The sequence below is a fragment of the Capra hircus genome, chromosome 9 (assembly GCF_001704415.2).
Source record: "Capra hircus breed San Clemente chromosome 9, ASM170441v1, whole genome shotgun sequence".
NCBI lineage: Eukaryota > Metazoa > Chordata > Mammalia > Artiodactyla > Bovidae > Capra > Capra hircus.
In genome coordinates this window covers 30,961,618-30,974,298 of record NC_030816.1, presented here as the reverse complement: position 1 = coordinate 30,974,298, position 12,681 = coordinate 30,961,618, and the positions used below count along the sequence as shown (strand labels likewise).

Here is a 12,681-nt window from a genome sequence, read left to right as displayed (position 1 = left end):
AAAGGTAAACAAGTGGAACTGCATCAAACCAAAACAAAAGAAATCCTCAACAAAATGAAAAGACAGCCTACTAGATGGGAGAAAACATTTGCAAATCATGTATCTGACAAGAGGTTAATATCCAAAAACTAAATGAAGAACTCATGCAACTCAACAGCAACACCCCTCCCCAAACAATGGCAGAACAGACAGTTTCAACAGGTTGATAAAAAGTGCTCAACATCGCTAATAATAAGGGAAATGCAAATCAAAACCACAATAAGGTATCACCTCACACCTGTCAGAATGGCTACTGTCAAGAGACAACAAGTGTTGCCAAAGTGTTAGTCACTCAGTGATGTCCAACTCTTTGTGACCTCATGGACTGTATGTGGCCCACCAGGCTCCTCTGTCCATGGGATTCTCCAGGCAAGAATACTGGAGTGTTTGACCGAAAACAACAAAATTCTGTAAAGCAATTATCCTTCAGTTAAGAAATAAGTAAATTAAAAAAGAAAAGAATACTGGAATGAGTTGCCATTCCCTTCTCCAGGGGATCTTCCCGACCCAGGGATCAAACCTGAGTTTCCTGCATTTGCAGGCAGATTCTTTAACATCTGAGCTACCAGAAAAAAGGGAACCCCTGTGTGCTGTTGATGGGAATGTAAACTGACTCAGCCAGTATTGTAAATATTTTTAGTTCCTTTACAACTGGTAACATACAGAATGGTGACTATGGTTCATAATACTGTATTGCATATTTGAAAGTTGCTAACAGAGTGGGTCTTGAACATTCTCATCACAAGAAAAAAATTTTATAACTGTAAAATGACAGATGTTAACTAGACTTACTGTGGTGGTGTTCACTTTGCTATGTATACAAATATTAAATCATTATGTTGAAAACCTGAATAATATTTCACACTAATTATACCTAAACCTAAGAAACTGAAAACTAAGATAAAAAGTTAAAAACAAAATAAGTTAAACTTTATATGCATATATGTGTGTGTGTGTATATATATATATATATTTTTTTTTTTTTTTAAAGAAGAGGAATCATGTTATAAATTCAAATAATAATTACAGGTCATGACTCCAAGAGTGAAAATCATTGATGCAACATATTTTTCTCTGCATTTTCTTATATAGGGTACCAACATTCATAAGAAAAAAACTTTTTGAACTTTGCCAAACTTAGCTTACAAAAAAGTAACAGTAGATTAGAAAGCATACATTATTTTTAAAGTTTTTTAACTGGACCAGAGATAAATAAAAGATATAAGGTAGTCTTTTCACTGGAGATGATTTGAAATTTTATTTAAAATGACATTACAAAAAAAAATAAATAAATAAAATGACATTACAAACTAAACCTTTGTATTCCTGCAACACTAAGAATTCACTAAAAATATTTTCAAGTACTGATCAGAGTTTGTATGTGTGTGCTCAGTTATATCCAATTCTTTTGTGACCCCATGGACTGTAGCCCACCAGGTATAAATCTAGTCTTATAGACATGTACATTTATTGATTGCATCTCATACACAAAAATGTATTCTCTCTACCACTGATTAACTCTACAACACATGACCATTCACTGTTATCAATGAGCATTCACTGTTATCAATACACTTATGCTAGTATAATTTTAGTGTATTATGAAATAACTATCTAAACATTTTCACCAAGTTTTATTATTGATTATGTTTACTGCCAAGTATGCTCAAAGAACTATAATAGGCTATGATCCAAATTATTACCAAATTTATTTATTCATTCAAATCATGTAACTCCCAAGAGCAACCTTTCTCCAGAAGGCAAGTAAAGTATATGGTTTTATATTAAAACACAAATGCATAAACTTTTTAGATTTCCATCATTATTTCTAATTACAGAAAGCAGAATACCAAAAGATTGATGTAAAACACATAATATAGTAAAATGCTTGTTTGTTCCACAGTAAAACTTAATTGAATGCTCAAGCAAGTTATACATTTTCTCTAAGCAAATTCTTGAAGCCACACACACAGTTTCAGACTGAACTTATTAACCTTACTGTATTGCACACAAAACAATAATGCAAATGACTAACTCAGCCGTATGCATAAAAAAAAAAGCAAGCCAGTTAATGGCTGGAAAGAATTGTCAAACACCGAGAACACACTGGATTGCTCTGTATTCACTGCCTTGTATCACTGGGACATTAACTGTCCTATCCTTCAAGATGAAATAGTAAAGAGGGTACTCTTTATTATTATTACATGTAAATAAGAATGAAATTAGACGCTGCTGCATTTGATCCAAAAATGGCACCCCACTCCAGTATTCTTGCCTGGAAAATCCCATGGACGGTGGAACCTGGTAGGCTACAGTTCATGGGATCACAAAGAGTCAGACATGACTGAGCGACTTCAAATCCACTGACACACACTCACAATACTATCAACATCCAACTCAACGCGTCTTGACCTGGATGTCTCAGAGACATTTCAAACTTCTCTCTTCAAAGCTGACCTTCTCAATTTGGCTTTGCTCCTCATCCCAAACCTATTCTTTAACTAGTTATTTCTTATCATGGTATAAAGTACCATTACCCATCCAGCTGCCCAGTCGGAACTCAGGAATGATTCCTTTCTTTCAGTCTAACCTTGAAACCGTATACAAGCCCTTCTGTCCCCATCCTTTGAAGTAAAAAGCTTTTGTTTTAGGTCTTCCAGGCCTCACTTGAGTCTCTAAAGCCTGACTCAAGAGTTAATGATTAGGAAATGTGAAGATGTGGAAACAAAGAATAATAGTTGTTGGGCTGGGAAACCGTTTAGACCATAAATCCACCACATAGTAGAATCACCCAACTCACAGTTCCCTGAAAGAAGGAAATACTCCTAAGTTGTTTTTATAGGAAGAAAACCCCCACCAGATTAAAACTGCTGACTGCAAGAATATAGATCCTAGGCTGGTCAGAAACAGAAGGCTGACAATGCTTGCAGCTTCACCTCAATGTCAACCAGCCTGAGAATTGTGCACAAGCTAACCACGCTCCTTGCAGCCCCCTCCCTCACACTGCCTTAAAAACCTCTTCCCTGAAAGTCAGCAGGGAGAAGGGGTCTCTGGAGCATGAGCTGCCCATCCTCCTTGCTCTGGTGCCCTGAAGTAAAAGCTGTACTTTCCTGCACCACAACCTGGTTGTCTGTGGACTGGCTTTACTGAGTGCAGGGGAACAGACCCAAGATTGCTTTGGTAACAATCTTACTATCCAGTCTAACAACAGATTCTGTCAAGCCTTGCTCCAAAATAAACCCCAGATTTATTGATGCTTCTCCATCTCAATCATCATGACCCTAAAGACCACCATCACCTTACACAGGGACCTGCTACTACAGACTCTCCCCTTCTACTCCTGGCTCCCTCTATTTCACTCCATTCAGTAGCTAGTTCTTCCATCACTTTCTGTATCTCATCACTCTCCTGCTTAAAAATCCTCCTACAGCTTCCCACTGCACTTAGTATAGAAATTCTTTTCCTTGACTTAAAAGGCCCTATATCATCCAGCTCTTTCCCATCTCTCTAACCTCATCCCACGTCACTGGCCAAGACACAGTGGTCTTCTTTCAATTTCTTAAAATGTACCAAATTCAATATGCCATTCCCCAATTTGACTAGTTTCCTCTCATCTTTAAGACTTGAGCTTAAATATCATCTCCTCAAAAAGGTCTTCTATAACTATCTTAATAAAAACAGGCCCAATTCCTAATTATCTCTATTCTCAGCACTTTGTTTATTGCTTTCAAAACAGAATAAGATCACCGCCAAAAGGAAACTGTCACACAAGACTCATGGAAAGAACTAGATAATAGAAAAGTGACATTTTTGCTACACAGCATTTTTTTAATGATGAGACTACGTGATATATTGGTCTCACAAGTAAGAGGAGAAATCTGACAAGCACACTAGAGGAGAAGGGTATCCCAGGGGAAAACACTTATGTTCTCTCTCACTTTTGGTAAAAGCTAAAAATAGGATTGTTCTTCAACAGTACCTAGCACTTTCCCCCACCTGAGGGCCCTGCTGTTCCTTCTGCCTAGGAAGGTATTATTCACCCCAGATAAAAGCATGGTCCTGCTTCAGACCTTCATTTCATCCAACCAGTGATACCTTCTGTGACGACCTGATTAAAAATAGCAATGCCCTCTCCCAACACAGAACGTTCTCTCTTTGCATGCTTTTTCTCCCATAGCACTCATCATCATAAGGTGTATAATGCATTTTACTTTTATATATACTTATTGTCTACCTCCCCCACTATAATGTAAGTTGCATAGAGCAGGAAATTCAGTCTATTTTGTTCACTACTTTATCTTAAGTATGGATTCAATAATTACCTGTTCAATGAATTAATATTAATATGATACCCATAAAAGATGAACCAAGTTATAGCACGAATGTGATGGTATTTTTTTATGTGTCAATTTGACCAGCCATGGATGCCCAGACTAAACATTTCTGAGTGTGCCTGTGAGGGTGTTTTGTGCTGAGATTAGCATATGTGAGTATGTGGCATTTCAGTAGATGGCCCATGGCAATGTGGACATCATCCCATCAGTTGAGATCGTGAATAGAACAAAAAGTAAGGAAGAGGAAACAGGAATCTGCCCCCTTCTTTCTTCTGCCCCATATCCTGAACTGAGACATTTCATCTTTTCCTACCATTAGACGAGGACTTATACCAGTAGGATCCTTGGTTCTCAGGCTTCAGACTTGGACTGAATTACACCATTGACTTTTTTTAGTCTTCAGCTTGCAGAAGGCAGACTGTGGGACTTCTAAGCCTCCAAAATCACCTAAGTCAATTCCTCATAATAAACCTCCATGTGTGTGTGTTCATTCTATTTCTCTGCAGAATCCTAATAAAAGGGACATGTAAAAAGAGTGGGAGGGGGCTTCCCTGGTGGCTCAGTGGTAAAGAACCCATCTGCCAAGGCAGGAGACATGAGTTTGGTCCCTGACCCAGGAAGATCCCACATGTTGTGGAACAGCTAAGCCCCTGCACCACGACTACTAAGCCTGTGCTCTAGAGCCCAGGAGCCGCAACTGCTGAAGCCCATATGTCTACAGCGAGAGGAGCCACCAGTGAGAAGCCTGAGCGTCACAACTTCAGAGCAGCACCCCATCGCCAAAACTGGAGAAGAGCCCCCGCGGCACCAAGACCCAGCAAAGCCAAGCACAAAGAAATGAAGTGGAGACTAAATACTAACAACAGATGAGAGTCTCTATGAGAAATTATGTCTGTGACACCTAAGGCACATTGAAAAAAGAAGAGTGTAGGAAGGTTAACAATAAGGATGAGGTGCTGCTGCTGCTAAGTCGCTTCAGTCGTGTCCAACTCTGTGCGACCCCACAGACAGAAGCCCACCGTGCTCTGCCATCCCTGGGATTCTCCAGGCAAGAACACTGCAGCGGGTTGCCACTTCCTTCTCCAATGCATGAAAGTAAAAAGTGAAAGGGAAGTTGCTTAGTCCTGTCCGACTCTTCGCGACGCCATGGACTGCAACCTACCAGGCTCCTCTGTAGGGATTTTCCAGGCAAGAGTACTGGAGTGGGGTTTATTAAAAAAAAAAAAAAAAAAAAAAAGAGGAAAAACAAACAAGCTTCATAAACCATGCACGGCAAAGGAATGCAAGGAGAACATTATTGGGAAAGACAGTATCATATTAAGAGATGACAGAGCTCAACTATCCAGCTTCTGTTTAGTTTTCATTTTCTTCAACAACAGAGTGATTTTCAAAGAAGAAATGAGTGAAAACATAGCTAAAATTAAAATGATGCTTCAAAAAGCTCAGACCTAACAGCAGGTACTCTGCTTTAAAAATTAATACAAGCCTTCAGATTACTTCTGTGAACACAAAAAGAACTTAAAGATAGGATTACAAAACCAATCCCAATAATCTTATGAAACAATGGAAAATGGGAGAGATGCCTGAGGTCAGCAGACAGACAAATGTTTCAACCTAAAAATATGAATGGATTTTATCAACTGGTAAGCCTGACATCAATCTTTAGCAAAGTTTTATGTTTTAGAGCCTTCAGAAAACAGTAATTAGCAGAAACCAGCATAAATTTTAAAATATGAGTAGCATCAAAGTGACTTATGCTTCTTTTTATGATGGTATTTAAGGGTCTGGGTATCAAAAAAATTACTTATCTTGATCACCATGCCCTAGTCAGAATAGCCTTCTTAAGCACTTCCAGAATTTATTAAGCTCTTTTCTGCTCCTCAGCCTAACCCATATCATTCCCTGTTCTGGGAACACTTTCATCACAACCACTCTGCTCCCTATCCTTTCCTCTACAGCCCAAACCATAAATGTAATAATTATTTAAAGGCTGTCTGTCTAATGTCTGCCTCCCCCACCAGGCTGCAAACTCTGAGGGGAGCAATCATGGCCGTTGTACTTAGCCCGGTGGCCCCTATGCCCAGCACAGTGCCTGGCACATGGTGGATTCTTATAATGGGCTAATCCATACTACCAGGATCTGGGCATAACTCTCCTGTACAGAAAGCTGTTTCCAAGACTTGATTAAATATCAGAGTATAAAGTCTATGAAGAATATAAATCTGTGAACAATCTTAGTGGCACTAATCTAATTTCTATAAACTCTAAAGTGGAGGAGGGGTGAGTAACTAATAACTGCTGAGGCTGGGTGATGGATATTTGCACACTCATCATGCTATTTTCTCTGCTCTTATTTATACAAAATGATCCCAGTGTTTTCATAACTGATTTAAAAAAACTGAGTTTTTCTAAAGAAAGGAAGCTTACCAAATAGTGACCTTTCATTAAGACAAAAGGTTCAAGAAGAGTACTTATGCTTCCTACTGACAGTTCAACTTAGGAATCTCCTTCCACACCACTTACACATTGGAACAGCACTAAGATAACAGCACAGAAAGGAAGCTTCAAGATAGAGATTTAAGTCCAAAAATCTCTTGTCTTCCTGTTTTAGTAGTCTTTCTATGATACCCCATTTATTTCTAGAAAATTATCTACTGCCTTTCACCAAAGTCCTGCTTAAAAAGGCCAAGGAGGAAAGGAGAGGTAAAGTAAGAAAGAGGGAGAGAGAAATGATAAACAATAATTATTCTTCCAGGAAATCCTCTGCAAGTATCTAATTACCAGAATTCAAGTGTAAGTGATTACCACTGGACAGTCATGAGTTTGAGTCTTGTGAGGTACAACCACCTCGATATTTATAAGGAAACTCCAGTTTAGAGAGTAGAGTGATCTACTATGGGCACACAACTTTCTTTGCAGATAAGCAAAGAAAGACCAGGCCCAGTGGTCCTTCTTGGACCAATAGACTCTCAGTCCAATACTCAGTCTCAGTCCAGCTGACAAAAACCAAGCAATGCAAACACAGCCCAGCTATCTCTACTGTATAAGCCTGCTAGAATCACTGTTTGTTTTACATCACCTAACAAGCCAAAGTATTTTCAAAATGCTACAACTTATCATAAAATTCACCTTTGGTTAATCACTATTTTCTCTTAAAAATCAGTATTAAGTTAAAATGGTACATTACCAAATAATGCCTCTAAAACATAATTTAGCTCAAAGGATTAACCATACTTTATAAACAATGTAAAATTTCAATAATTAACAGTCAAAAATTGCATTTATTTGAAGGTCTATGGAACTTATTTGATGTCATCTTTTCTTTTTTGGTATACCCAGAAAATCAAAGCTAAAAACTGTCATATATTAGGTTAAAAATATTTTTTAGAGATTTCCTCAAATCTCTAGCTTATAAGAAGAACCTTCTGACATTTAATAGAAAATAGCCTGCAAACACAGTGTCAAGTGCCTCATAAATAATAAAAATGCTACTTTCTTTTCTTTTTTTGTGGTCATTACCTTTGTTTCAAGGAGAGGTTAGATACTCTTGTAACTAAAATGAAAACCTGTAAAAAACACTGAAAGGCACAGTATGTCTTAAATGAGTTTTCTTGGTTTCAAAAGCTTTTCTTATTTCTCTTTCACAGAGACCTGAAAAATTAAAATTAGCATTTGAAAGTATTCAAAAATTGTTTAAATTGTTTAGTTGCTATGTTCTACAGGTGCAGTTCTGAATGAAATAAACTTACCATCTGCTTTGTCTCAGTTCTGCCAATTTACAATTACACTAACCAACAGGTGAAACATCTTTGCCCTAACAAATTTATAAGACTTTCTTTTGGATGGAAAAATTCTTAAATATAAAAACCCACTTCCATATTAAAATTGTTACAGGTACTTCCTCTTTTTTTATACTAATATTAATCTGTTTATGAAAAGCTGTTAACATTTCCTGGCTGTACTAGACAGGATTAATATAAAGGAGTCAGTCAGTCAATATTTATTTTGTCCATTCTATGCCTAAAGGTATATTTGGTACTGGGGATACAGAAAATGCATGATATACTCTAACCAAGAGAAAGTTATATTCTAGCAGAATACATAAACCGTAACTATACCAGAGTGTGAAACATGAGAGCAAAAATGCAGATGAATGGACAAGGAGCCATAACAGCGAGAAAAGATAAATGGTTCTGCCTCCACCTGGCTGTAAGTTTCATCAAAACAGGATCCATGTTTGTTCTATCGCTGCTGGGTGATCACTAGCTCCTAGCATAGTGTCAGGTACATGATAGATGTTCAAAAGATACTTCGTTTGGCTAAAAAAAACAATGAGAAAGAGGCAAGATTTCATGTAGAGGGTGATAACAGAGAGGAACATTAAAACATTAAGTAAAAAATTAAATAGACTAAAAGAAAGGAAAAGGTTATTCCAGGAAGAAGGAACAGAATGAACTACTACACCCACCTTTCACCAATTTACCTTAATGCAGGCAACAGTCAACATTTTACCCCAAACTATATTTTCTACAAACAACCTTTACCCAGCTGAAGATTTCCTAAATGTATATTTCACCTTTAAAAAGTTGAGTTTCCAGAGGACTCCGCGTGTAGGATTTTGAGTGTGTAAACTCAATCATTACCAGTACCAATAAAACCAAACATAATTGCTACAAAAATAATTTATAGCTAAAAAAGGAATAAAGTATAATTTAACCACATACCATTTCAAGTTGGAGTTTATGAAACTAAATTTGAAAAGTACTTTAATAAAAGTGAAATGAATAAAAATAACTTTAAAACAGTCACACAACCAAGAAAGACTATATAAGCTAAGACAAAAACAGGAAAAAAGGAATTTTAGGCCAAAACATTGCAATGAAGGCAGTTATTAGACTAAATCTGACAAGTTTACACCAAGTTCTGAAAGTGTGACATGATGAGTCACGCTCTGCATGCGTGTGTGCTAAGTCACTTCAGTCGTGTCCAACTCTTTGCGACCCTGTGGACTGCAGCACGCCAGGCTCCTCTGTCCATGGGATTCTCCAGGCAAGAGTACTGGAGTACTGGAGGGGTTGCCATGCCCTCCTCCAGCGGATCTTCCTGACCCAGGGATCAAACCCACATCTCTAATGTCTTCTGCATTGGCAGGTGAGTCCTCTACCACCAGTGCCACCTGGGAAGTCATGCTTTAGATCAATGATAAATAAAAGCTGTTGGTTTAATAACCTGTAGGCTCACAAGTGTTTTCTAAAAGGGTTAGAGAATAAATATTGTAAGCTGTGGGCTACATGGTCTCTTCCAAAACTATTAACTCAGCAGCTGTAGCATGAAAATAGCTATAAACAATACTTAAATGACCTGGGGTGGCAGGGGTCTAATAAAGCTTTATTTACAAAAACAGATAGTTGGCTCATGACCACAGTTTGCCAACTCCTGTTCTAGAGTTTCCAAAGTGACTTCTCAGTATTTTATCAAGACAGCTTTACTTCCTTTCAAACTCTTTCACATAAACTATGTTAGTGGTTCATAAAATCTTCTAAAGACACATAAGAAAACAAAGCAGATATTCTTTTGTTTTACAGATAAAGAAACTGAAGCTAAAGGGATTGAGTGACTTGCCCTAAAGAGCTGCCAGAAGAACTGAGACTAGAAACCACACCTTTGTTGTTTTCACAACTCTTACCCATCACCTTCTGTACCCAATTATGCAATGCCCCAGCTGAAAGAGTTCAATCATTTTTAGAATCTTCTGCAGAATCCCTGGGCTCTCTATAGCTGACTCATCATCCTCATGATAGATTTCAAGAACATCTATTTAAAAGTCTATCTAAATTATTTACTTATATTCCGAAGCCAAATTACTCTCAGATCCCTTCTCTCTTTAGGATATTTCTGTCTTATTCCATTTAAGTAATCTTATTCACAAACCTCCTGAAACACCACTTCATCTACAAACAGCCAGTCAGGAAAAAGAAAAAGTACTCCTTCTTAAGAGGTTGTAAATTCTTTTGATCACTTAATAAGAATATGTATACTCAGTAACACAAATGAGGTGAAAAGCCTGGTGCCTTCCTTTTGCAAAGCTTACAACCTAACTGATACATATGAGAGGCACAAATACAAAAAACTAAGGAGCAACTCCTTAGTTGAAACTTGAAATAAATGAGAAAATTTATAGGACACGTCATAAAATGTATACCTTTTGTACTACAGAAGTCAAAGACAATGCCCTGCAGTTTTCATAATGAAAGTTTAATAAATACTAAATAACTACAGACATCTCTTTGACATGGTAATTATGCAGTACAAAAGATAAAACTGTATCATATTTTTTCAACTATTTTTTTTAGGGGAGTAAGAGGGGTTTCTCTTATTCTAGTTGTTGCCATGAAAGAGCAGCTTTCTTATTGTACTAAGTTGGTACAATAACTATCAAAGATGGGAAAAATATAGACAGTCCTTGCTCTGCACAGCAGTACAGAACTGGAAAAGTGATCATGCAAGATGAAACCATGCAAGGTGATCCTAATATTTAATGAGAAAATGTACAACTGTCTATGACCTTTTAGAAAACTGTCAAAACATTAAAATCTCTGATGGTTATAAAGGCACAGGAAAATGAAAAAAGTAAATAAAACTAATATTTATTTAGTATGCTGTGTTATTTATAGTGCACCAATTAAAACATTAGGCACATGGAGTATCGAAGGACTTTATTTGTAAAACTCAAGCACAGTTTAAGCAGTGCTTGCTTTCTTGACACATAACTTACAAGCAAGCATCTTTCCTGAACCTTGGCAAACTGTCATACTCCTTGCTAAGTTTGGATCAACTTCAAACATGTTACTTGCACTTTCATGGTAAGAAATATCCCTGTTCCTTTAATGAGATATTTTTGCCGGCATCATTCCCTCCAGGATAACTTCATCCTTTTCAACACAACCAGTTCACTCACGTGTGTGGAAGAGTTTGCCTTTACTAAGTTCCTACGGGTGCATTTCTGAAGTCCCTCAATCTGGTAGTGTCAAGAGTCTCACAGTTATATCTTCTAAAATTCCACTGCATTTTATTCAAATTTCACTTCCAGCACTATCACTTTTTGTTTCTTTGCTACACTTTCATCTTTCTTGGCTAATTCCCCCTTTCAATAATCCAGTTTTACAAGTGTTACATGGGTTTATCAATGGATACAAGGAAGCAACAATGCTTTGCTGTCTGTGAGTGAACAACATAACAGCTGCATAAGGACCATTCACTGACAAGACGCTGAAAGGAGTGGCATGATTGGTCACTGATTATGATGTGTATCTTCTGTCACATAATTACTGAAGACCTTGCATTATTTAACTGAAGCATGTTAACTGAAATGCATGCAGATTTGATCCATGCAAAGTGAGAACTGCCTGTACACAGAACTGTGTGAAGACACGAGGGCAATCAATTGTAGGCAAGGTTAAGGAACTATGATCTCTAAGAGACAGAGAACACAGCATAAGATACAGACTGCCCTCAGCTTTTCCCTTGAGTGTATTTTCTAAATCCCAGCCAGGAGAGGAGAATCTGAGCACAAAGCAAGGCTTACTATTCTGAGAAAGCAGAGACTAGAGTCTGTGCCTCTATGCAAGTGGAGGTATTTTGGTACATTCAGAGGGTATTCAGTTGCAGTTCCAGAAAGATCATGACTATAAGTAAGGGCACTTTTTCCAGAAGCTAAAGACAGGAAGTTTATCCTGTCTTATGTCATGGGCAAAGCAATCTGTCCAATGCTAGGAAATTCAGGAAGAGAGGATGCTAGAACAGTACAAGGTAAGTAAGGGATCACCAAAGGTAGCTTCTTTGTGAAATTTTGTGCACAGAGGCTGTAATTTAAACTTGTACCACCAACCCTAAGATGTACCAACTACTCACAGGATACAGTTACTTTATACTTCATAAAGTGGTATTGTGAAATTAAACACTGCTATATTTACCATTTTGTAAACCCATCCAGAGTTGCTTGTGATCTTTTTTCTGCATTTCATTGATTACTTGACTTTTGTGCTTTAAAGCATCAGCTTCTTTCACACAAGACATAAAATGAGCTTCAATTACATCCTTAGATGGACAGTGTAGAAGGTCCTTTTCTGGAAAACTCTATCAAAAGAAAAAAATAGACATGTTAAACAGGTATACACATTACAAAATCAGTGCCTCAAAGAACTGTTATCTCCCACAATTTTTCAATATTTTAAGCAAACCACCTCATACCTTCACAATAGAAATTTTGACATAACTCCAAATATTTTAAAAGTTAACTTAAAAATCT

The 12,681-nt window shown here is 37.3% G+C and overlaps 1 protein-coding gene across 3 annotated transcripts in view; it reads right to left on the bottom strand.

Annotated features, from left to right (window-relative positions):
- The window catches only part of ATG5 (autophagy related 5), a 114,880-nt gene that overhangs the window by 63,406 nt on the left and 38,793 nt on the right, over positions 1-12,681 (bottom strand). For all 3 annotated transcript variants that reach the window (XM_005684610.3, XM_018053113.1, XM_018053114.1), the window contains one exon: positions 12,347-12,509. In XM_005684610.3, the coding sequence (XP_005684667.1) occupies positions 12,347-12,509 (163 nt within the window). The remainder of the gene's footprint in view (positions 1-12,346; positions 12,510-12,681) is intronic.